This window comes from Scophthalmus maximus, chromosome 2 (assembly GCF_022379125.1).
Source record: "Scophthalmus maximus strain ysfricsl-2021 chromosome 2, ASM2237912v1, whole genome shotgun sequence".
Lineage (NCBI taxonomy): Eukaryota > Metazoa > Chordata > Actinopteri > Pleuronectiformes > Scophthalmidae > Scophthalmus > Scophthalmus maximus.
The window spans coordinates 8,412,615-8,440,243 of NC_061516.1; the positions used below are offsets into that span (position 1 = coordinate 8,412,615).

General features: G+C 37.3%; 2 protein-coding genes across 2 annotated transcripts; both read left to right on the forward strand.

Annotated features, from left to right (window-relative positions):
* Positions 1-11,769: 11,769 nt before the first annotated feature.
* On the forward strand, positions 11,770-16,482 carry LOC124851000 (centromere-associated protein E-like). Its single transcript, XM_047337347.1, has 3 exons — positions 11,770-13,826; positions 13,881-15,936; positions 16,478-16,482. Exons 1-3 carry the CDS (start codon positions 11,790-11,792, stop codon positions 16,480-16,482), a joined length of 4,098 nt encoding a protein of 1,365 aa, XP_047193303.1. The 5' UTR covers positions 11,770-11,789.
* A 3,948-nt stretch (positions 16,483-20,430) lies between these two features.
* Positions 20,431-27,623, forward strand: LOC118300151 (centromere-associated protein E; the record flags this gene model as incomplete). The annotated part of the gene is made up of 3 exons (XM_047337353.1): positions 20,431-21,296; positions 21,330-22,487; positions 24,651-27,623. Coding segments are annotated over exons 1-3 (4,977 nt in total), but the record flags the coding sequence as incomplete, so codon positions are not given.
* Between the last annotated feature and the right edge of the window lie 6 nt (positions 27,624-27,629).

Here is a 27,629-nt window from a genome sequence, read left to right on the forward strand (position 1 = left end):
TGGGTCAGAGGTTGGAGAAAACGTTGAGAGAGAGAGACGAATTGGATCTTCTAAAAATAAAAATGCAAAGACAAACTGAGGTGATCGAGGAGAAGCTGAAGAAAATGGCAGAAGTTAAGAAGAGTGTAGAGAAAATTGCTGTTAAGACCAGAAATAAAAGTGAAGATGTAAAGATTAACATGAAGGAGACCAAAGTAAACCTGAGACAGTTAGAAGACCTCAGCTACAACTTTGAAACTACAAAACACAACCTGGAAAGCAGTTATCTTTTAATATCCCAGCAGAGAGCCGAGCTTGAACAATTCAAGAATCAAATCAGAGAGAAAAAAGATCCTTCCTCTGAAGATACTGAGAGGGTGGAGGGCGATATAAAGATATATGACCGAGCTGAAATGGATACAGAAAGGGACAACCTGACAAAGAGCAGAATCGGAAAAGATATGGAGGAAATGGAAAATGAAATCTTCAGACTGAGATCAGATATGGAGAAACCGGAGAAAGACATAACACAGATACTGGACAGTTTGGAAAACAGTGTAACTGAACAGCTCCAAAATTCAATAAACCAAGATGAGATGTTGCAACGACAAATACATGTGGAAGGGGAGAATGTGAAAAAAGCAGGACAGCAAGCTGAGGCAGAAATACATGAGATGAACCGTTTAAGGGAGTCTATGGAGAGACAGAAACAGGAGCTTGAAGAAAGAATGCGAACGACCAAAAGAGAAATACGGGAAATGGAGCTGCTGAAGTCGGAACTGGAAATAAAGAGAAGAGAATGTGAACAGATACTTAGAAAAAGCAAGAGAAAAAAAGAAGACAATGAAATAATGTGGAATGAACTACTAAGAGAGAAGGAATTACTGAGGAGAGAGACCAAAAAGAGAGGTAGAGAATTAGACCAACGACTGGAGAAAACCATGCGAGAGAGGGATGAATTAGAAGTGCTGAGGATAAAACTGCAACAACAGAGGGAAGAGTTTGCTGTGGAAAAGAGGGTGAGAAGCAACAGGGAGAAAGCAGATGTGGAACGCAAAAGGTCAGAGGTTACTGACCCCCAAAACATAAGACAAAATATCCACAATCTATTGGAAATAATTAGAAAGGACATGGCGATTCTGGAGAATGTGAATCTTCACTTAGGGAAACAAAGAGAAGGACTCAAAGCATTAATGGATGAGAACAGGACCATAAAAGATAACATGATCATAATAAAATCAAAGATAAAGTTGGCCTTCGAAAAAATTACAGCACGAGCAGAAGCAGAGATGCATGATAGGGTCCAAAAGTGGGATGATATCCAAGAACAAAAACAAGACCTTGACATCAGACTAGAGAAAGTTAAAAGAGAAAGAAGAGAGATGGAACTGTTGAAGACCGAGTTGGACATTACAAAAAGAGAAAATCAACAAATGATCCGAAAAGGCATTCGAAAAGATCAGGAAGTTAAAAAGATGTGGGCCGAGGTCAAACTAGACAAAGATGTCCTCAAGAGGGAGTCACGGAAGAGGAAGAAAGAGCTCGACCAGCAGCTGGAGCGGATCCTCAGAGAGAGAGACCAACTGGAGATCATGAAACTGAAGCTGCAAAGAGAAAAGGATGAGAGCAAAGGTGGGGCGGAGCAGCTGAGGGCATCAGACAGCACAAATGTTGCAAATCAAATTCAAAAATACTGGAAACAGACAGATCTAGTAAAACTAAAGGCAGAACTGGATCAAAGGACAGAAGATCTGGAGAGAAGGACTGAAATGATGAACCAAGAAAAGCTGGACTTGGAACAAATGAGATCTGAAATCCAGATACCATGTGACCTATTGCAACAAGTTGAACAAGACATAAAGATACAAAAAGGACATTTGGGAATCACAAAAACTGAACAACAAAAGATGAAAGAACATATAAACAATCTGTATGATGAAATACACAGAGAGAAAACCACCATTAAAGATCTGACCCTTCACATTCAGGCACAAAGAAACAAACTTCAAAATGTCATTGACAAGGTCACTTTAAAAGAAAAAGAACAAGAGGTCCATGACGACACAATCAGAAAACTTAAACAAGAACTGGAGACCAGAGAGAACAGTGTACTTACAGAAAGAAAAGAACTGGAACTTTGGAGGAAGAATATCAACAAGACAAAAGAAGAAGTTGAGGCTACCATGAACATCATCAATGGAGAGAGACAACACTTGACTCAGATGAAGGCTGACATTGACAGAGAGAGAGAACTGCTTTTGAATGAAAAGGACAAACTGGAAAAAGAAAGGTCTGAGCTAATGACAGGAGAACATGAAATCATATGGAAAATGGATGCTATAGAAACTCTGAAAGTAAAACTCCAAAGGCTGAATGAAAGAACAAGTGACGACATCAAACACAAAATGGACAGTTTACAACAAAACAATGAAGATGTAGTAATTCTGTTCACGGCACTGAAAGAAAAGTTTGCTAAACTTGAAGAACAGAAAGAAAGCATGGCTTGTTACACTGAGCTGTTGGGAAGAGAAAGGGAGGGTCTGACAAGTGTACTGTCAGATATAGTCATCCAGAAAGAGGACTTTGAAAATCTATGGAAGCAAAAGTTTACGACTGAAAAACTCTATCTTGACAAACTCGAAGCAGAGATGAAGGATGACAGAGAAGATCTTGACAGAATGAATGAGATGATACACAGATCTAAACTGGACTTGAAGCTGATTAGGTCTGACATCCAAAAACAAACTGACCTATTAGAAAAAGATGAACAACATCAGAAAGATGAAAAGGAGAAATTGGAAACAACCAAATCTGAGCTACAAAAGAAGAAAGAACAGGCAGACAGTCTTTTTGAAGATATAAACAGAGAGAAAGTCATTATTAAGGATCTAACTCTTCAGGTTCAGGCACAAAGAAACAAACTTCAGACTGTCATTGACAAGATCACATTAAAAGAAAAAGAACAAGAGGTCCATGACGACACAATCAGAAGACTGAAACAAGAACTGGAGACCAGAGAGAACAGTGTACTTACAGAAAGAAAAGAACTGGAACTTTGGAGGAAGAATATCAACAAGACAAAAGAAGAAGTTGAGGCTACCATGAACATCATCAATGGAGAGAGACAACACTTGACTCAGATGAAGGCTGACATTGACAGAGAGAGAGAACTGCTTTTGAATGAAAAGGACAAACTGGAAAAAGAAAGGTCTGAGCTAATGACAGGAGAACATGAAATCATATGGAAAATGGATGCTATAGAAACTCTGAAAGTAAAACTCCAAAGGCTGAATGAAAGAACAAGTGACGACATCAAACACAAAATGGACAGTTTACAACAAAACAATGAAGATGTAGTAATTCTGTTCACGGCACTGAAAGAAAAGTTTGCTAAACTTGAAGAACAGAAAGAAAGCATGGCTTGTTACACTGAGCTGTTGGGAAGAGAAAGGGAGGGTCTGACAAGTGTACTGTCAGATATAGTCATCCAGAAAGAGGACTTTGAAAATCTATGGAAGCAAAAGTTTACGACTGAAAAACTCTATCTTGACAAACTCGAAGCAGAGATGAAGGATGACAGAGAAGATCTTGACAGAATGAATGAGATGATACACAGATCTAAACTGGACTTGAAGCTGATTAGGTCTGACATCCAAAAACAAACTGACCTATTAGAAAAAGATGAACAACATCAGAAAGATGAAAAGGAGAAATTGGAAACAACCAAATCTGAGCTACAAAAGAAGAAAGAACAGGCAGACAGTCTTTTTGAAGATATAAACAGAGAGAAAGTCATTATTAAGGATCTAACTCTTCAGGTTCAGGCACAAAGAAACAAACTTCAGACTGTCATTGACAAGATCACATTAAAAGAAAAAGAACAAGAGGTCCATGACGACACAATCAGAAGACTGAAACAAGAACTGGAGACCAGAGAGAACAGTGTACTTACAGAAAGAAAAGAACTGGAACTTTGGAGGAAGAATATCAACAAGACAAAAGAAGAAGTTGAGGCTACCATGAACATCATCAGTGGAGAGAGAGAAAGCATCAGTCAGGTAAAAACTGACATTGACAGAGAGAGAGAAATACTTTTAAATGAAAGGGACAAACTTCAGAATGTGATGGACATCACGGCTTTGAAGCAAAAAGAGCAAGAATTAAAGGATAATGACATCAGAAGACAAACTCAAGAACTACAAATCCATACGAACTGTGTTTTGGCAGAAAGAGATGAACTGGAAGTTTTAAGAAAGGACCTCAAAAATAAGAAACATGAGGTTGAAGCTGCCATGAACACCATGAGTGAAGAGAGAGAACACTTGACTCAGATGAAGGCTGACATAGAAAAAGAGAGACAGATGCTTTTCAATGAAAAGGACAGAATTGAAGGACAATGGTCTGAGCTGAACATGACAGAAAATACACTTGTGATTAAAGTGAAATCAATAGCAACTCTGAAAACAAAAATTGAAGATCTTTATGACAGGATGAGTGAAGACGTGAAAAACAAAATCATGAGATTGGAACAAAACAAGGAAGACATACTGAAACTGGCAAGTGTTCTCGAGGAAAAGCATGAGGCTCTGGATGTACATAGAGTTAATATGACATCTTATACTGAGATACTAGGGAGAGAGAGAGAAGGTTTGAAGATTGTGATGTCAGAAATTGTCACCCAGAGACAAGAGGTGGAAAATCAACTGAAACAAGAGGCTTTGTTGGAACAGGCAGATCTAGTAAAACTAAAGGCAGAACTGGATCAAAGGACAGAAGATCTGGAGAGAAGGACTGAAATGATGAACCAAGAGAAGCTGGACCTGGAACAAATGAGATCTGAAATCCAGATACCATGTGACCTATTGCAACAAGTTGAACAAGACATAAAGATACAAAAAGAACATTTGAGAATTACAAAAACTGAACAACAAAAGATGAAAGAACATATAAACAATCTGTATGATGAAATACACAGAGAGAAAACCACCATTAAAGATCTGACCCTTCACATCCAGGCACAAAGAAACAAACTTCAAAATGTCATTGACAAGGTCACTTTAAAAGAAAAAGAACAAGAGGTCCATGACGACACAATCAGAAAACTGAAACAAGAACTGGAGACCAGAGAGAACAGTGTACTTACAGAAAGAAGAGAACTGGAACTTTGGAGGAAGAATATCAACAAGACAAAAGAAGAAGTTGAGGCTACCATGAACATCATCAATGGAGAGAGACAACACTTGACTCAGATGAAGGCTGACATTGACAGAGAGAGAGAACTGCTTTTGAATGAAAAGGACAAACTGGAAAAAGAAAGGTCTGAGCTAATGACGGGAGAACATGAAATCATATGGAAAATGGATGCCATAGAAACTCTGAAAGTAAAACTCCAAAGGCTGAATGAAAGAACAAGTGACGACATCAAACACAAAATGGACAGTTTACAACAAAACAATGAAGATGTAGTAATTCTGTTCACGGCACTGAAAGAAAAGTTTGCTAAACTTGAAGAACAGAAAGAAAGCATGGCTTGTTACACTGAGCTGTTGGGAAGAGAAAGGGAGGGTCTGACAAGTGTACTGTCAGATATAGTCATCCAGAAAGAGGACTTTGAAAATCTATGGAAGCAAAAGTTTACGACTGAAAAACTCTATCTTGACAAACTCAAAGCAGAGATGAAGGATGACAGAGAAGATCTTGACAGAATGAATGAGATGATACACAGATCTAAACTGGACTTGAAGCTGATTAGGTCTGACATCCAAAAACAAACTGACCTATTAGAAAAAGATGAACAACATAAGAAAGATGAAAAGGAGAAATTGGAAACAACCAAATCTGAGCTACAAAAGAAGAAAGAACAGGCAGACAGTCTTTTTGAAGATATAAACAGAGAGAAAGTCATTATTAAGGATCTAACTCTTCAGGTTCAGGCACAAAGAAACAAACTTAAAAATGTCATTGACAAGATCACATTAAAAGAAAAAGAACAAGAGGTCCATGACGACACAATCAGAAAACTGAATCAAGAACTGGAGACCAGAGAGAACAGTGTACTTACAGAAAGAAAAGAACTGGAACTTTGGAGGAAGAATATCAACAAGACAAAAGAAGAAGTTGAGGCTACCATGAACATCATCAGTGGAGAGAGAGAAAGCATCAGTCAGGTAAAAACTGACATTGACAGAGAGAGAGAAATACTTTTAAATGAAAGGGACAAACTTCAGAATGTGATGAACATCACGGCTTTGAAGCAAAAAGAGCAAGAATTAAAGGATAATGACATCACAAGACAAACTCAAGAACTACAAATCCATACGAACTGTGTTTTGGCAGAAAGAGATGAACTGGAAGTTTTAAGAAAGGACCTCAAAAATAAGAAACATGAGGTTGAAGCTGCCATGAACACCATGAGTGAAGAGAGAGAACACTTGACTCAGATGAAGGCTGGCATAGAAAAAGAGAGACAAATGCTTTTCAATGAAAAGGACAGAATTGAAGGACAATGGTCTGAGCTGAACATGAGAGAAAATACACTTGTGATTAAAGTGAAATCAATGACAACTCTGAAATCAAGAATTGAAGATCTTAATGACAGGATGAGTGAAGACGTGAAAAACAAAATCATGAGATTGGAACAAAACAAGGAAGACATACTGAAACTGGCAAGTGTTCTCGAGGAAAAGCATGAGGCTCTGGATGTACATAGAGTTAATATGACATCTTATACTGAGATACTAGGGAGAGAGAGAGAATGTTTGAAGAGTGTGATGTCAGAAATTGTCATCCAGAGACAAAACGTTAAACATCAACTGAAACAAGAGGCTTTGTTGGAACAGACAGATCTAGTAAAACTAAAGGCAGAACTGGATCAAAGGACAGAAGATCTGGAGAGAAGAACTGAAATGATGAACCAAGAGAAGCTGGACTTGGAACAAATGAGATCAGAAATCCAGATACCATGTGACCTATTGCAACAAGTTGAACAAGACATGAACATACAAAAAGAACGTTTGGAAATCGCAAAAACTGAGCAACAAAAGATGAAAGAACATTTAAATAATCTGTATGATGAAATACACAGAGAGAAAACCACCATTAAAGATCTGACCCCTCACATTCAGGCACACAGAAACAAACTTCAAAATGTCATTGACAAGGTCACTTTAAAAGAAAAAGAACAAGAGGTCCATGACGACACAATCAGAAAACTTAAACAAGAACTGGAGACCAGAGAGAACAGTGTACTTACAGAAAGAAAAGAACTGGAACTTTGGAGGAAGAATATCAACAAGACAAAAGAAGAAGTTGAGGCTACCATGAACATCATCAGTGGAGAGAGAGAAAGCATCAGTCAGGTAAAAACTGACATTGACAGAGAGAGAGAAATACTTTTAAATGAAAGGGACAAACTTCAGAATGTGATGAACATCACGGCTTTGAAGCAAAAAGAGCAAGAATTAAAGGATAATGACATCACAAGACAAACTCAAGAACTACAAATCCATACGAACTGTGTTTTGGCAGAAAGAGATGAACTGGAAGTTTTAAGAAAGGACCTCAAAAATAAGAAATATGAGGTTGAAGCTGCCATGAACACCATGAGTGAAGAGAGAGAACACTTGACTCAGATGAAGGCTGACATAGAAAAAGAGAGACAAATGCTTTTCAATGAAAAGGACAGAATTGAAGGACAATGGTCTGAGCTGAACATGAGAGAAAATACACTTGTGATTAAAGTGAAATCAATGACAACTCTGAAATCAAGAATTGAAGATCTTAATGACAGGATGAGTGAAGACGTGAAAAACAAAATCATGAGATTGGAACAAAACAAGGAAGACATACTGAAACTGGCAAGTGTTCTCGAGGAAAAGCATGAGGCTCTGGATGTACATAGAGTTAATATGACATCTTATACTGAGATACTAGGGAGAGAGAGAGAAGGTTCGAAGAGTGTGATGTCAGAAATTGTCATCCAGAGACAAAACGTTAAACATCAACTGAAACAAGAGGCTTTGTTGGAACAGACAGATCTAGTAAAACTAAAGGCAGAACTGGATCAAAGGACAGAAGATCTGGAGAGAAGAACTGAAATGATGAACCAAGAGAAGCTGGACTTGGAACAAATGAGATCAGAAATCCAGATACCATGTGACCTATTGCAACAAGTTGAACAAGACATGAACATACAAAAAGAACGTTTGGAAATCGCAAAAACTGAGCAACAAAAGATGAAAGAACATTTAAATAATCTGTATGATGAAATACACAGAGAGAAAACCACCATTAAAGATCTGACCCTTCACATTCAGGCACAAAGAAACAAACTTCAAAATGTCATTGACAAGGTCACTTTAAAAGAAAAAGAACAAGAGGTCCATGACGACACAATCAGAAGACTGAAACAAGAACTGGAGACCAGAGAGAACAGTGTACTTACAGAAAGAAAAGAACTGGAACTTTGGAGGAAGAATATCAACAAGACAAAAGAAGAAGTTGAGGCTACCATGAACATCATCAGTGGAGAGAGAGAAAGCATCAGTCAGGTAAAAACTGACATTGACAGAGAGAAAGAAATACTTTTAAATGAAAGGGACAAACTTCAGAATGTGATGAACATCACGGCTTTGAAGCAAAAAGAGCAAGAATTAAAGGATAATGACATCACAAGACAAACTCAAGAACTACAAATCCATACGAACTGTGTTTTGGCAGAAAGAGAGGAACTGGAAGTTTTAAGAAAGGACCTCAAAAATAAGAAACATGAGGTTGAAGCTGCCATGAACACCATGAGTGAAGAGAGAGAACACTTGACTCAGATGAAGGCTGACATAGAAAAAGAGAGACAGATGCTTTTCAATGAAAAGGACAGAATTGAAGGACAATGGTCTGAGCTGAACATGAGAGAAAATACACTTGTGATTAAAGTGAAATCAATGACAACTCTGAAATCAAAAATTGAAGATCTTCATGACAGAATGAGTGAAGACATGAAAAACAAAATCGTCAGATTGGAACAAAACAAGGAAGACATACTGAAACTGGCAAGTGTTCTCGAGGAAAAGCATGAGGCTCTGGATGTACATAAAGTTAATATGACATCTTACACTGAGATACTAGGGAGAGAGAGAGAAGGTTTGAAGAGTGTGATGTCAGAAATTGTCATCCAGAGACAAAACGTTAAACATCAACTGAAACAAGAGGCTTTGTTGGAACAGACAGATCTAGTAAAACTAAAGGCAGAACTGGATCAAAGGACAGAAGATCTGGAGAGAAGAACTGAAATGATGAACCAAGAGAAGCTGGACTTGGAACAAATGAGATCTGAAATCCAGATACCATGTGACCTATTGCAACAAGTTGAACAAGACATAAAGATACAAAAAGAACATTTGGGAATCACAAAAACTGAACAACAAAAGATGAAAGAACATATAAACAATCTGTATGATGAAATACACAGAGAGAAAACCACCATTAAAGATCTGACCCTTCACATTCAGGCACAAAGAAACAAACTTCAAAATGTCATTGACAAGGTCACTTTAAAAGAAAAAGAACAAGAGGTCCATGACGACACAATCAGAAAACTGAAACAAGAACTGGAGACCAGAGAGAACAGTGTACTTACAGAAAGAAAAGAACTGGAACTTTGGAGGAAGAATATCAACAAGACAAAAGAAGAAGTTGAGGCTACCATGAACATCATCAATGGAGAGAGACAACACTTGACTCAGATGAAGGCTGACATTGACAGAGAGAGAGAAATACTTTTGAATGAAAAGGACAAACTGGAAAAAGAAAGGTCTGAGCTAATGACAGGAGAACATGAAATCATATGGAAAATGGATGCCATAGAAACTCTGAAAGTAAAACTCCAAAGGCTGAATGAAAGAACAAGTGACGACATCAAACACAAAATGGACAGTTTACAACAAAACAATAAAGATGTAGTCATTCTGTTTACTGCACTGAAAGAAAAGTATGCTGAACTTGAAGAACAGAAAGAAAGCATGGCTTGTTACACTGAGCTGTTGGGAAGAGAAAGGGAGGGTCTGACAAGTGTACTGTCAGATATAGTCATCCAGAAAGAGGACTTTGAAAATCTATGGAAGCAAAAGTTTACGACTGAAAAACTCTATCTTGACAAACTCAAAGCAGAGATGAAGGATGAAAGAGAAGATCTGGACAAAATGAATGAGATGATACACAGATCTAAACTGGACTTGGAGCATAGGAAGTCTGACATCCAAAAACAAACTGACCTATTAGAACAAAATGAACAACATAAGAAAGATGAAAAGGAGAAATTGGAAACAACAAAGACCGAGCTACAAAAGAAGAAAGAACAGACAGAAATTCTATTTGAAGATATAAACAGAGAGAAAGCCATTATTAAGGATCTAACTCTTCAGGTTCAGGCACAAAGAAACAAACTTCAGACTGTCATTGACAAGATCACATTAAAAGAAAAAGAACAAGAGGTCCATGACGACACAATCAGAAGACTGAAACAAGAACTGGAGACCAGAGAGAACAGTGTACTTACAGAAAGAAAAGAACTGGAACTTTGGAGGAAGGATATCAACAAGACAAAAGAAGAAGTTGAGGCTACCATGAACATCATCAGTGGAGAGAGAGAAAGCATCAGTCAGGTAAAAACTGACATTGACAGAGAGAGAGAAATACTTTTAAATGAAAGGGACAAACTTCAGAATGTGATGAACATCACGGCTTTGAAGCAAAAAGAGCAAGAATTAAAGGATAATGACATCACAAGACAAACTCAAGAACTACAAATCCATACGAACTGTGTTTTGGCAGAAAGAGAGGAACTGGAAGTTTTAAGAAAGGACCTCAAAAATAAGAAACATGAGGTTGAAGCTGCAATGAACACCATGAGTGAAGAGAGAGAACACTTGACTCAGATGAAGGCTGACATAGAAAAAGAGAGACAGATGCTTTTCAATGAAAAGGACAGAATTGAAGGACAATGGTCTGAGCTGAACATGAGAGAAAATACACTTGTGATTAAAGTGAAATCAATAGCAACTCTGAAAACAAAAATTGAAGATCTTTATGCCAGGATGAGTGAAGACGTGAAAAACAAAATCATGAGATTGGAACAAAACAAGGAAGACATACTGAAACTGGCAAGTGTTCTCGAGGAAAAGCATGAAGCTCTGGATGTACATAGAGTTAATATGACATCTTACACTGAGATACTAGGGAGAGAGAGAGAAGGTTTGAAGATTGTGATGTCAGAAATTGTCATCCAGAGACAAGAGGTGGAAAATCAACTGAAACAAGAGGCTTTGTTGGAACAGACAGATCTAGTAAAACTAAAGGCAGAACTGGATCAAAGGACAGAAGATCTGGAGAGAAGAACTGAAATGATGAACCAAGAGAAGCTGGACTTGGAACAAATGAGATCTGAAATCCAGATACCATGTGACCTATTGCAACAAGTTGAACAAGACATAAAGATACAAAAAGAACATTTGGAAATCACAAAAACTGAACAACAAAAGATGAAAGAACATATAAATAATCTGTATGATGAAATACACAGAGAAAAAACCACCATTAAAGATCTGACCCTTCACATTCAGGCACAAAGAAACAAACTTCAAAATGTCATTGACAAGGTCACTTTAAAAGAAAAAGAACAAGAGGTCCATGACGACACAATCAGAAGACTGAAACAAGAACTGGAGACCAGAGAGAACAGTGTACTTACAGAAAGAAAAGAACTGGAACGTTGGAGGAAGAATATCAACAAGACAAAAGAAGAAGTTGAGGCTACCATGAACATCATCAATGGAGAGAGACAACACTTGACTCAGATGAAGGCTGACATTGACACAGAGAGAGAACTGCTTTTGAATGAAAAGGACAAACTGGAAAAAGAAAGGTCTGAGCTAATGACAGGAGAACATGAAATCATATGGAAAATGGATGCCATAGAAACTCTGAAAGTAAAACTCCAAAGGCTGAATGAAAGAACAAGTGACGACATCAAACACAAAATGGACAGTTTACAACAAAACAATAAAGATGTAGTAATTCTGTTTACTGCACTGAAAGAAAAGTATGCTGAACTTGAAGAACAGAAAGAAAGCATGGCTTGTTACACTGAGCTGTTGGGAAGAGAAAGGGAGGGTCTGACAAGTGTACTGTCAGATATAGTCATCCAGAAAGAGGACTTTGAAAATCTATGGAAGCAAAAGTTTACGACTGAAAAACTCTATCTTGACAAACTCAAAGCAGAGATGAAGGATGAAAGAGAAGATCTGGACAAAATGAATGAGATGATACACAGATCTAAACTGGACTTGGAGCATAGGAAGTCTAACATCCAAAAACAAACTGACCTATTAGAAAAAGATGAACAACATAAGAAAGATGAAAAGGAGAAATTGGAAACAACAAAGACTGAGCTACAAAAGAAGAAAGAACAGACAGAAATTCTATTTGAAGATATAAACAGAGAGAAAGCCATTATTAAGGATCTAACTCTTCAGGTTCAGGCACAAAGAAATAAACTTCAGACTGTCATTGACAAGATCACATTAAAAGAAAAAGAACAAGAGGTCCATGACGACACAATCAGAAAACTGAAACAAGAACTGGAGACCAGAGAGAACAGTTTACTTACAGAAAGAAAAGAACTGGAACTTTGGAGGAAGAATATCAACAAGACAAAAGAAGAAGTTGAGGCTACCATGAACATCATCAATGGAGAGAGAGAAAGCATCAGTCAGGTAAAAACTGACATTGACAGAGAGAGAGAAATACTTTTAAATGAAAGGGACAAACTTCAGAATGTGATGAACATCACGGCTTTGAAGCAAAAAGAGCAAGAATTAAAGGATAATGACATCACAAGACAAACTCAAGAACTACAAATCCATACGAACTGTGTTTTGGCAGAAAGAGAGGAACTGGAAGTTTTAAGAAAGGACCTCAAAAATAAGAAACATGAGGTTGAAGCTGCCATGAACACCATGAGTGAAGAGAGAGAACACTTGACTCAGATGAAGGCTGACATAGAAAAAGAGAGACAGATGCTTTTCAATGAAAAGGACAGAATTGAAGGACAATGGTCTGAGCTGAACATGAGAGAAAATACACTTGTGATTAAAGTGAAATCAATGACAACTTTGAAATCAAAAATTGAAGATCTTCATGACAGAATGAGTGAAGACATGAAAAACAAAATCGTCAGATTGGAACAAAACAAGGAAGATATACTGAAACTGGCAAGTGTTCTCGAGGAAAAACATGAGGCTCTGGATGTACATAAAGTTAATATGACATCTTACACTGAGATACTAGGGAGAGAGAGAGAAGGTTTGAAGAGTGTGATGTCAGAAATTGTCATCCAGAGACAAGAGGTGGAAAATCAACTGAAACAAGAGGCTTTGTTGGAACAGACAGATCTAGTAAAACTAAAGGCAGAACTGGATCAAAGGACAGAAGATCTGGAGAGAAGAACTGAAATGATGAACCAAGAGAAGCTGGACTTGGAACAAATGAGATCTGAAATCCAGATACCATGTGACCTATTGCAACAAGTTGAACAAGACATAAAGATACAAAAAGAACATTTGGAAATCACAAAAACTGAACAACAAAAGATGAAAGAACATATAAATAATCTGTATGATGAAATACACAGAGAAAAAACCACCATTAAAGATCTGACCCTTCACATTCAGGCACAAAGAAACAAACTTCAAAATGTCATTGACAAGGTCACTTTAAAAGAAAAAGAACAAGAGGTCCATGACGACACAATCAGAAGACTGAAACAAGAACTGGAGACCAGAGAGAACAGTGTACTTACAGAAAGAAAAGAACTGGAACGTTGGAGGAAGAATATCAACAAGACAAAAGAAGAAGTTGAGGCTACCATGAACATCATCAATGGAGAGAGACAACACTTGACTCAGATGAAGGCTGACATTGACACAGAGAGAGAACTGCTTTTGAATGAAAAGGACAAACTGGAAAAAGAAAGGTCTGAGCTAATGACAGGAGAACATGAAATCATATGGAAAATGGATGCCATAGAAACTCTGAAAGTAAAACTCCAAAGGCTGAATGAAAGAACAAGTGACGACATCAAACACAAAATGGACAGTTTACAACAAAACAATAAAGATGTAGTAATTCTGTTTACTGCACTGAAAGAAAAGTATGCTGAACTTGAAGAACAGAAAGAAAGCATGGCTTGTTACACTGAGCTGTTGGGAAGAGAAAGGGAGGGTCTGACAAGTGTACTGTCAGATATAGTCATCCAGAAAGAGGACTTTGAAAATCTATGGAAGCAAAAGTTTACGACTGAAAAACTCTATCTTGACAAACTCAAAGCAGAGATGAAGGATGAAAGAGAAGATCTGGACAAAATGAATGAGATGATACACAGATCTAAACTGGACTTGGAGCATAGGAAGTCTAACATCCAAAAACAAACTGACCTATTAGAAAAAGATGAACAACATAAGAAAGATGAAAAGGAGAAATTGGAAACAACAAAGACTGAGCTACAAAAGAAGAAAGAACAGACAGAAATTCTATTTGAAGATATAAACAGAGAGAAAGCCATTATTAAGGATCTAACTCTTCAGGTTCAGGCACAAAGAAATAAACTTCAGACTGTCATTGACAAGATCACATTAAAAGAAAAAGAACAAGAGGTCCATGACGACACAATCAGAAAACTGAAACAAGAACTGGAGACCAGAGAGAACAGTTTACTTACAGAAAGAAAAGAACTGGAACTTTGGAGGAAGAATATCAACAAGACAAAAGAAGAAGTTGAGGCTACCATGAACATCATCAGTGGAGAGAGAGAAAGCATCTGTCAGGTAAAAACTGACATTGACAGAGAGAGAGAAATACTTTTAAATGAAAGGGACAAACTTCAGAATGTGATGAACATCACGGCTTTGAAGCAAAAAGAGCAAGAATTAAAGGATAATGACATCACAAGACAAACTCAAGAACTACAAATCCATACGAACTGTGTTTTGGCAGAAAGAGATGAACTGGAAGTTTTAAGAAAGGACCTCAAAAATAAGAAACATGAGGTTGAAGCTGCCATGAACACCATGAGTGAAGAGAGAGAACACTTGACTCAGATGAAGGCTGACATAGAAAAAGAGAGACAAATGCTTTTCAATGAAAAGGACAGAATTGAAGGACAATGGTCTGAGCTGAACATGAGAGAAAATACACTTGTGATTAAAGTGAAATCAATGACAACTCTGAAATCAAGAATTGAAGATCTTAATGACAGGATGAGTGAAGACGTGAAAAACAAAATCATGAGATTGGAACAAAACAAGGAAGACATACTGAAACTGGCAAGTGTTCTCGAGGAAAAGCATGAGGCTCTGGATGTACATAGAGTTAATATGACATCTTATACTGAGATACTAGGGAGAGAGAGAGAAGGTTTGAAGAGTGTGATGTCAGAAATTGTCATCCAGAGACAAAACGTTAAACATCAACTGAAACAAGAGGCTTTGTTGGAACAGACAGATCTAGTAAAACTAAAGGCAGAACTGGATCAAAGGACAGAAGATCTGGAGAGAAGAACTGAAATGATGAACCAAGAGAAGCTGGACTTGGAACAAATGAGATCAGAAATCCAGATACCATGTGACCTATTGCAACAAGTTGAACAAGACATGAACATACAAAAAGAACGTTTGGAAATCGCAAAAACTGAGCAACAAAAGATGAAAGAACATTTAAATAATCTGTATGATGAAATACACAGAGAGAAAACCACCATTAAAGATCTGACCCTTCACATTCAGGCACAAAGAAACAAACTTCAAAATGTCATTGACAAGGTCACTTTAAAAGAAAAAGAACAAGAGGTCCATGACGACACAATCAGAAAACTGAAACAAGAACTGGAGACCAGAGAGAACAGTGTACTTACAGAAAGAAAAGAACTGGAACTTTGGAGGAAGAATATCAACAAGACAAAAGAAGAAGTTGAGGCTACCATGAACATTATCAGTGGAGAGAGAGAAAGCATCAGTCAGGTAAAAACTGACATTGACAGAGATAGAGAAATACTTTTAAATGAAAGGGACAAACTTCAGAATGTGATGGACATCACGGCTTTGAAGCAAAAAGAGCAAGAATTAAAGGATAATGACATCAGAAGACACACTCAAGAACTACAAATCCATACGAACTGTGTTTTGGCAGAAAGAGAGGAACTGGAAGTTTTAAGAAAGGACCTCAAAAATAAGAAACATGAGGTTGAAGCTGCCATGAACACCATGAGTGAAGAGAGAGAACACTTGACTCAGATGAAGGCTGACATAGAAAAAGAGAGACAGATGCTTTTCAATGAAAAGGACAGAATTGAAGGACAATGGTCTGAGCTGAACATGAGAGAAAATACACTTGTGATTAAAGTGAAATCAATAGCAACTCTGAAAACAAAAATTGAAGATCTTTATGACAGGATGAGTGAAGACGTGAAAAACAAAATCATGAGATTGGAACAAAACAAGGAAGACATACTGAAACTGGCAAGTGTTCTCGAGGAAAAGCATGAGGCTCTGGATGTACATAGAGTTAATATGACATCTTATACTGAGATACTAGGGAGAGAGAGAGAAGGTTTGAAGATTGTGATGTCAGAAATTGTCACCCAGAGACAAGAGGCTTTGTTGGAACAGACAGATCTAGTAAAACTAAAGGCAGATCTGGATCAAAGGACAGAAGATCTGGAGAGACGGACTGAAATGATGAAACAAGAGAAGCTGGACTTGGAACAAATGAGATCTGAAATCCAGATACCATGTGACCTATTGCAACAAGTTGAACAAGACATAAAGATACAAAAAGAACATTTGAGAATTACAAAAACTGAACAACAAAAGATGAAAGAACTTATAAACAATCTGTATGATGAAATACACAGAGAGAAAACCACCATTAAAGATCTGACCCTTCACATTCAGGCACAAAGAAACAAACTTCAAAATGTCATTGACAAGGTCACTTTAAAAGAAAAAGAACAAGAGGTCCATGACGACACAATCAGAAAACTGAAACAAGAACTGGAGACCAGAGAGAACAGTGTACTTACAGAAAGAAGAGAACTGGAACTTTGGAGGAAGAATATCAACAAGACAAAAGAAGAAGTTGAGGCTACCATGAACATCATCAATGGAGAGAGACAACACTTGACTCAGATGAAGGCTGACATTGACAGAGAGAGAGAACTGCTTTTGAATGAAAAGGACAAACTGGAAAAAGAAAGGTCTGAGCTAATGACAGGAGAACATGAAATCATATGGAAAATGGATGCCATAGAAACTCTGAAAGTAAAACTCCAAAGGCTGAATGAAAGAACAAGTGACGACATCAAACACAAAATGGACAGTTTACAACAAAACAATGAAGATGTAGTAATTCTGTTCATGGCACTGAAAGAAAAGTTTGCTAAACTTGAAGAACAGAAAGAAAGCATGGCTTGTTACACTGAGCTGTTGGGAAGAGAAAGGGAGGGTCTGACAAGTGTACTGTCAGATATAGTCATCCAGAAAGAGGACTTTGAAAATCTATGGAAGCAAAAGTTTACGACTGAAAAACTCTATCTTGACAAACTCAAAGCAGAGATGAAGGATGACAGAGAAGATCTGGACAAAATGAATGAGATGATACACAGATCTAAACTGGACTTGAAGCTGATTAGGTCTGACATCCAAAAACAAACTGACCTATTAGAAAATGATGAACAACATAAGAAAGATGAAAAGGAGAAATTGGAAACAACCAAGACTGAGCTACAAAAGAAGAAAGAACAGGCAGACAGTCTTTTTGAAGATATAAACAGAGAGAAAGTCATTATTAAGGATCTAACTCTTCAGGTTCAGGCACAAAGAAACAAACTTCAGACTGTCATTGACAAGATCACATTAAAAGAAAAAGAACAAGAGGTCCATGACGACACAATCAGAAGACTGAAACAAGAACTGGAGACCAGAGAGAATAGTTTACTTACAGAAAGAAAAGAACTGGAACTTTGGAGGAAGAATATCAACAAGACAAAAGAAGAAGTTGAGGCTACCATGAACATCATCAATGGAGAGAGAGAAAGCATCAGTCAGGTAAAAACTGACATTGACAGAGAGAGAGAAATACTTTTAAATGAAAGGGACAAACTTCAGAATGTGATGAACATCACGGCTTTGAAGCAAAAAGAGCAAGAATTAAAGGATAATGACATCACAAGACAAACTCAAGAACTACAAATCCATACGAACTGTGTTTTGGCAGAAAGAGAGGAACTGGAAGTTTTAAGAAAGGACCTCAAAAATAAGAAACATGAGGTTGAAGCTGCCATGAACACCATGAGTGAAGAGAGAGAACACTTGACTCAGATGAAGGCTGACATAGAAAAAGAGAGACAGATGCTTTTCAATGAAAAGGACAGAATTGAAGGACAATGGTCTGAGCTGAACATGAGAGAAAATACACTTGTGATTAAAGTGAAATCAATGACAACTTTGAAATCAAAAATTGAAGATCTTCATGACAGAATGAGTGAAGACATGAAAAACAAAATCGTCAGATTGGAACAAAACAAGGAAGATATACTGAAACTGGCAAGTGTTCTCGAGGAAAAACATGAGGCTCTGGATGTACATAAAGTTAATATGACATCTTACACTGAGATACTAGGGAGAGAGAGAGAAGGTTTGAAGAGTGTGATGTCAGAAATTGTCATCCAGAGACAAAACGTTAAACATCAACTGAAACAAGAGGCTTTGTTGGAACAGACAGATCTAGTAAAACTAAAGGCAGAACTGGATCAAAGGACAGAAGATCTGGAGAGAAGAACTGAAATGATGAACCAAGAGAAGCTGGACTTGGAACAAATGAGATCAGAAATCCAGATACCATGTGACCTATTGCAACAAGTTGAACAAGACATGAACATACAAAAAGAACGTTTGGAAATCGCAAAAACTGAGCAACAAAAGATGAAAGAACATTTAAATAATCTGTATGATGAAATACACAGAGAGAAAACCACCATTAAAGATCTGACCCTTCACATTCAGGCACAAAGAAACAAACTTCAAAATGTCATTGACAAGGTCACTTTAAAAGAAAAAGAACAAGAGGTCCATGACGACACAATCAGAAAACTGAAACAAGAACTGGAGACCAGAGAGAACAGTGTACTTACAGAAAGAAAAGAACTGGAACTTTGGAGGAAGAATATCAACAAGACAAAAGAAGAAGTTGAGGCTACCATGAACATTATCAGTGGAGAGAGAGAAAGCATCAGTCAGGTAAAAACTGACATTGACAGAGATAGAGAAATACTTTTAAATGAAAGGGACAAACTTCAGAATGTGATGGACATCACGGCTTTGAAGCAAAAAGAGCAAGAATTAAAGGATAATGACATCAGAAGACACACTCAAGAACTACAAATCCATACGAACTGTGTTTTGGCAGAAAGAGAGGAACTGGAAGTTTTAAGAAAGGACCTCAAAAATAAGAAACATGAGGTTGAAGCTGCCATGAACACCATGAGTGAAGAGAGAGAACACTTGACTCAGATGAAGGCTGACATAGAAAAAGAGAGACAGATGCTTTTCAATGAAAAGGACAGAATTGAAGGACAATGGTCTGAGCTGAACATGAGAGAAAATACACTTGTGATTAAAGTGAAATCAATAGCAACTCTGAAAACAAAAATTGAAGATCTTTATGACAGGATGAGTGAAGACGTGAAAAACAAAATCATGAGATTGGAACAAAACAAGGAAGACATACTGAAACTGGCAAGTGTTCTCGAGGAAAAGCATGAGGCTCTGGATGTACATAGAGTTAATATGACATCTTATACTGAGATACTAGGGAGAGAGAGAGAAGGTTTGAAGATTGTGATGTCAGAAATTGTCACCCAGAGACAAGAGGCTTTGTTGGAACAGACAGATCTAGTAAAACTAAAGGCAGATCTGGATCAAAGGACAGAAGATCTGGAGAGACGGACTGAAATGATGAAACAAGAGAAGCTGGACTTGGAACAAATGAGATCTGAAATCCAGATACCATGTGACCTATTGCAACAAGTTGAACAAGACATAAAGATACAAAAAGAACATTTGAGAATTACAAAAACTGAACAACAAAAGATGAAAGAACTTATAAACAATCTGTATGATGAAATACACAGAGAGAAAACCACCATTAAAGATCTGACCCTTCACATTCAGGCACAAAGAAACAAACTTCAAAATGTCATTGACAAGGTCACTTTAAAAGAAAAAGAACAAGAGGTCCATGACGACACAATCAGAAAACTGAAACAAGAACTGGAGACCAGAGAGAACAGTGTACTTACAGAAAGAAGAGAACTGGAACTTTGGAGGAAGAATATCAACAAGACAAAAGAAGAAGTTGAGGCTACCATGAACATCATCAATGGAGAGAGACAACACTTGACTCAGATGAAGGCTGACATTGACAGAGAGAGAGAACTGCTTTTGAATGAAAAGGACAAACTGGAAAAAGAAAGGTCTGAGCTAATGACAGGAGAACATGAAATCATATGGAAAATGGATGCCATAGAAACTCTGAAAGTAAAACTCCAAAGGCTGAATGAAAGAACAAGTGACGACATCAAACACAAAATGGACAGTTTACAACAAAACAATGAAGATGTAGTAATTCTGTTCATGGCACTGAAAGAAAAGTTTGCTAAACTTGAAGAACAGAAAGAAAGCATGGCTTGTTACACTGAGCTGTTGGGAAGAGAAAGGGAGGGTCTGACAAGTGTACTGTCAGATATAGTCATCCAGAAAGAGGACTTTGAAAATCTATGGAAGCAAAAGTTTACGACTGAAAAACTCTATCTTGACAAACTCAAAGCAGAGATGAAGGATGACAGAGAAGATCTGGACAAAATGAATGAGATGATACACAGATCTAAACTGGACTTGAAGCTGATTAGGTCTGACATCCAAAAACAAACTGACCTATTAGAAAATGATGAACAACATAAGAAAGATGAAAAGGAGAAATTGGAAACAACCAAGACTGAGCTACAAAAGAAGAAAGAACAGGCAGACAGTCTTTTTGAAGATATAAACAGAGAGAAAGTCATTATTAAGGATCTAACTCTTCAGGTTCAGGCACAAAGAAACAAACTTCAGACTGTCATTGACAAGATCACATTAAAAGAAAAAGAACAAGAGGTCCATGACGACACAATCAGAAGACTGAAACAAGAACTGGAGACCAGAGAGAATAGTTTACTTACAGAAAGAAAAGAACTGGAACTTTGGAGGAAGAATATCAACAAGACAAAAGAAGAAGTTGAGGCTACCATGAACATCATCAATGGAGAGAGAGAAAGCATCAGTCAGGTAAAAACTGACATTGACAGAGAGAGAGAAATACTTTTAAATGAAAGGGACAAACTTCAGAATGTGATGAACATCACGGCTTTGAAGCAAAAAGAGCAAGAATTAAAGGATAATGACATCACAAGACAAACTCAAGAACTACAAATCCATACGAACTGTGTTTTGGCAGAAAGAGAGGAACTGGAAGTTTTAAGAAAGGACCTCAAAAATAAGAAACATGAGGTTGAAGCTGCCATGAACACCATGAGTGAAGAGAGAGAACACTTGACTCAGATGAAGGCTGACATAGAAAAAGAGAGACAGATGCTTTTCAATGAAAAGGACAGAATTGAAGGACAATGGTCTGAGCTGAACATGAGAGAAAATACACTTGTGATTAAAGTGAAATCAATGACAACTTTGAAATCAAAAATTGAAGATCTTCATGACAGAATGAGTGAAGACATGAAAAACAAAATCGTCAGATTGGAACAAAACAAGGAAGATATACTGAAACTGGCAAGTGTTCTCGAGGAAAAACATGAGGCTCTGGATGTACATAAAGTTAATATGACATCTTACACTGAGATACTAGGGAGAGAGAGAGAAGGTTTGAAGAGTGTGATGTCAGAAATTGTCATCCAGAGACAAAACGTTAAACATCAACTGAAACAAGAGGCTTTGTTGGAACAGACAGATCTAGTAAAACTAAAGGCAGAACTGGATCAAAGGACAGAAGATCTGGAGAGAAGAACTGAAATGATGAAACAAGAGAAGCTGGACTTGGAACAAATGAGATCTGAAATCCAGATACCATGTGACCTATTGCAACAAGTTGAACAAGACATAAAGATACAAAAAGAACATTTGGGAATCACAAAAACTGAACAACAAAAGATGAAAGAACATATAAACAATCTGTATGATGAAATACACAGAGAGAAAACCACCATTAAAGATCTGACCCTTCACATTCAGGCACAAAGAAACAAACTTCAAAATGTCATTGACAAGGTCACTTTAAAAGAAAAAGAACAAGAGGTCCATGACGACACAATCAGAAAACTGAAACAAGAACTGGAGACCAGAGAGAACAGTGTACTTACAGAAAGAAGAGAACTGGAACTTTGGAGGAAGAATATCAACAAGACAAAAGAAGAAGTTGAGGCTACCATGAACATCATCAATGGAGAGAGACAACACTTGACTCAGATGAAGGCTGACATTGACAGAGAGAGAGAACTGCTTTTGAATGAAAAGGACAAACTGGAAAAAGAAAGGTCTGAGCTAATGACAGGAGAACATGAAATCATACGGAAAATGGATGCCATAGAAACTCTGAAAGTAAAACTCCAAAGGCTGAATGAAAGAACAAGTGACGACATCAAACACAAAATGGACAGTTTACAACAAAACAATAAAGATGTAGTAATTCTGTTTACTGCACTGAAAGAAAAGTATGCTGAACTTGAAGAACAGAAAGAAAGCATGGCTTGTTACACTGAGCTGTTGGGAAGAGAAAAGGAGGGTCTGACAAGTGTACTGTCAGATATAGTCATCCAGAAAGAGGACTTTGAAAATCTATGGAAGCAAAAGTTTACGACTGAAAAACTCTATCTTGACAAACTCAAAGCAGAGATGAAGGATGAAAGAGAAGATCTGGACAAAATGAATGAGATGATACACAGCTCTAAACTGGACTTGGAGCATAGGAAGTCTGACATCCAAAAACAAACTGACCTATTAGAAAAAGATGAACAACATAAGAAAGATGAAAAGGAGAAATTGGAAACAACAAAGACTGAGCTACAAAAGAAGAAAGAACAGACAGAAATTCTATTTGAAGATATAAACAGAGAGAAAGCCATTATTAAGGATCTAACTCTTCAGGTTCAGGCACAAAGAAATAAACTTCAGACTGTCATTGACAAGATCACATTAAAAGAAAAAGAACAAGAGGTCCATGACGACACAATCAGAAAACTGAAACAAGAACTGGAGACCCGAGAGAACAGTTTACTTACAGAAAGAAAAGAACTGGAACTTTGGAGGAAGGATATCAACAAGACAAAAGAAGAAGTTGAGGCTACCATGAACATCATCAGTGGAGAGAGAGAAAGCATCAGTCAGGTAAAAACTGACATTGACAGAGAGAGAGAAATACTTTTAAATGAAAGGGACAAACTTCAGAATGTGATGAACATCATGGCTTTGAAGCAAAAAGAGCAAGAATTAAAGGATAATGACATCACAAGACAAACTCAAGAACTACAAATCCATACGAACTGTGTTTTGGCAGAAAGAGAGGAACTGGAAGTTTTAAGAAAGGACCTCAAAAATAAGAAACATGAGGTTGAAGCTGCAATGAACACCATGAGTGAAGAGAGAGAACATTTGACTCAGATGAAGGCTGACATAGAAAAAGAGAGACAGATGCTTTTCAATGAAAAGGACAGAATTGAAGGACAATGGTCTGAGCTGAACATGAGAGAAAATACACTTGTGATTAAAGTGAAATCAATGACAACTTTGAAATCAAAAATTGAAGATCTTCATGATAGAATGAGTGAAGACATGAAAAACAAAATCGTCAGATTGGAACAAAACAAGGAAGATATACTGAAACTGGCAAGTGTTCTCGAGGAAAAGCATGAGGCTCTGGATGTACATAAAGTTAATATGACATCTTACACTGAGATACTAGGGAGAGAGAGAGAAGGTTTGAAGAGTGTGATGTCAGAAATTGTCATCCAGAGACAAAACGTTAAACATCAACTGAAACAAGAGGCTTTGTTGGAACAGACAGATCTAGTAAAACTAAAGGCAGAACTGGATCAAAGGACAGAAGATCTGGAGAGAAGAACTGAAATGATGAAACAAGAAAAGCTGGACTTGGAACAAATGAGATCTGAAATCCAGATACCATGTGACCTATTGCAACAAGTTGAACAAGACATAAAGATACAAAAAGAACATTTGGGAATCACAAAAACTGAACAACAAAAGATGAAAGAACATATAAACAATCTGTATGATGAAATACACAGAGAGAAAACCACCATTAAAGATCTGACCCTTCACATTCAGGCACAAAGAAACAAACTTCAAAATGTCATTGACAAGGTCACTTTAAAAGAAAAAGAACAAGAGGTCCATGACGACACAATCAGAAGACTGAAACAAGAACTGGAGACCAGAGAGAACAGTGTACTTACAGAAAGAAAAGAACTGGAACTTTGGAGGAAGAATATCAACAAGACAAAAGAAGAAGTTGAGGCTACCATGAACATCATCAATGGAGAGAGACAACACTTGACTCAGATGAAGGCTGACATTGACACAGAGAGAGAACTGCTCTTGAATGAAAAGGACAAACTGGAAAAAGAAAGGTCTGAGCTAATGACAGGAGAACATGAAATCATATGGAAAATGGATGCCATAGAAACTCTGAAAGTAAAACTCCAAAGGCTGAATGAAAGAACAAGTGACGACATCAAACACAAAATGGACAGTTTACAACAAAACAATAAAGATGTAGTAATTCTGTTTACTGCACTGAAAGAAAAGTATGCTGAACTTGAAGAACAGAAAGAAAGCATGGCTTGTTACACTGAGCTGTTGGGAAGAGAAAGGGAGGGTCTGACAAGTGTACTGTCAGATATAGTCATCCAGAAAGAGGACTTTGAAAATCTATGGAAGCAAAAGTTTACGACTGAAAAACTCTATCTTGACAAACTCAAAGCAGAGATGAAGGATGAAAGAGAAGATCTGGACAAAATGAATGAGATGATACACAGATCTAAACTGGACTTGGAGCTGATGAAGTCTGACATCCAAAAACAAACTGACTTATTAGAAAAAGATGAACAACATAAGAAAGATGAAAAGGAGAAATTGGAAACAACCAAGACTGAGCTACAAAAGAAGAAAGAACAGGCAGACAGTCTTTTTGAAGATATAAACAGAGAGAAAGCCATTATTAAGGATCTAACTCTTCAGGTTCAGGCACAAAGAAACAAACTTCAAAATGTCATTGACAAGATCACATTAAAAGAAAAAGAACAAGAGGTCCATGACGACACAATCAGAAAACTGAAACAAGAACTGGAGACCAGAGAGAACAGTTTACTTACAGAAAGAAAAGAACTGGAACTTTGGAGGAAGAATATCAACAAGACAAAAGAAGAAGTTGAGGCTACCATGAACATCATCAGTGGAGAGAGAGAAAGCATCAGTCAGGTAAAAACTGACATTGACAGAGAGAGAGAAATACTTTTAAATGAAAGGGACAAACTTCAGAATGTGATGAACATCACGGCTTTGAAGCAAAAAGAGCAAGAATTAAAGGATAATGACATCACAAGACAAACTCAAGAACTACAAATCCATACGAACTGTGTTTTGGCAGAAAGAGAGGAACTGGAAGTTTTAAGAAAGGACCTCAAAAATAAGAAACATGAGGTTGAAGCTGCCATGAACACCATGAGTGAAGAGAGAGAACACTTGACTCAGATGAAGGCTGACATAGAAAAAGAGAGACAGATGCTTTTCAATGAAAAGGACAGAATTGAAGGACAATGGTCTGAGCTGAACATGAGAGAAAATACACTTGTGATTAAAGTGAAATCAATAGCAACTCTGAAAACAAAAATTGAAGATCTTTATGACAGGATGAGTGAAGACGTGAAAAACAAAATCATGAGATTGGAACAAAACAAGGAAGACATACTGAAACTGGCAAGTGTTCTCGAGGAAAAGCATGAGGCTCTGGATGTACATAGAGTTAATATGACATCTTACACTGAGATACTAGGGAGAGAGAGAGAAGGTTTGAAGAGTGTGATGTCAGAAATTGTCACCCAGAGACAAGAGGTGGAAAATCAACTGAAACAAGAGGCTTTGTTGGAACAGACAGATCTAGTAAAACTAAAGGCAGAACTGGATCAAAGGACAGAAGATCTGGAGAGAAGGACTGAAATGATGAACCAAGAGAAGCTGGACTTGGAACAAATGAGATCTGAAATCCAGATACCATGTGACTTATTGCAACAAGTTGAACAAGACATGAACATACAAAAAGAACATTTGAGAATTACAAAAACTGAACAACAAAAGATGAAAGAACATATAAACAATCTGTATGATGAAATACACAGAGAGAAAACCACCATTAAAGATCTGACCCTTCACATTCAGGCACAAAGAAACAAACTTCAAAATGTCATTGACAAGGTCACTTTAAAAGAAAAAGAACAAGAGGTCCATGACGACACAATCAGAAGACTGAAACAAGAACTGGAGACCAGAGAGAACAGTGTACTTACAGAAAGAAGAGAACTGGAACGTTGGAGGAAGAATATCAACAAGACAAAAGAAGAAGTTGAGGCTACCATGAACATCATCAATGGAGAGAGACAACACTTGACTCAGATGAAGGCTGACATTGACACAGAGAGAGAACTGCTTTTGAATGAAAAGGACAAACTGGAAAAAGAAAGGTCTGAGCTAATGACAGGAGAACATGAAATCATATGGAAAATGGATGCCATAGAAACTCTGAAAGTAAAACTCCAAAGGCTGAATGAAAGAACAAGTGACGACATCAAACACAAAATGGACAGTTTACAACAAAACAATGAAGATGTAGTAATTCTGTTTACTGCACTGAAAGAAAAGTTTGCTAAACTTGAAGAACAGAAAGAAAGCATGGCTTGTTACACTGAGCTGTTGGGAAGAGAAAGGGAGGGTCTGACAAGTGTACTGTCAGATATAGTCATCCAGAAAGAGGACTTTGAAAATCTATGGAAGCAAAAGTTTACGACTGAAAAACTCTATCTTGACAAACTCAAAGCAGAGATGAAGGATGACAGAGAAGATCTTGACAGAATGAATGAGATGATACACAGATCTAAACTGGACTTGAAGCTGATTAGGTCTGACATCCAAAAACAAACTGACCTATTAGAAAAAGATGAACAACATAAGAAAGATGAAAAGGAGAAATTGGAAACAACCAAGACTGAGCTACAAAAGAAGAAAGAACAGGCAGACAGTCTTTTTGAAGATATAAACAGAGAGAAAGTCATTATTAAGGATCTAACTCTTCAGGTTCAGGCACAAAGAAACAAACTTCAGACTGTCATTGACAAGATCACATTAAAAGAAAAAGAACAAGAGGTCCATGACGACACAATCAGAAGACTGAAACAAGAACTGGAGACCAGAGAGAACAGTGTACTTACA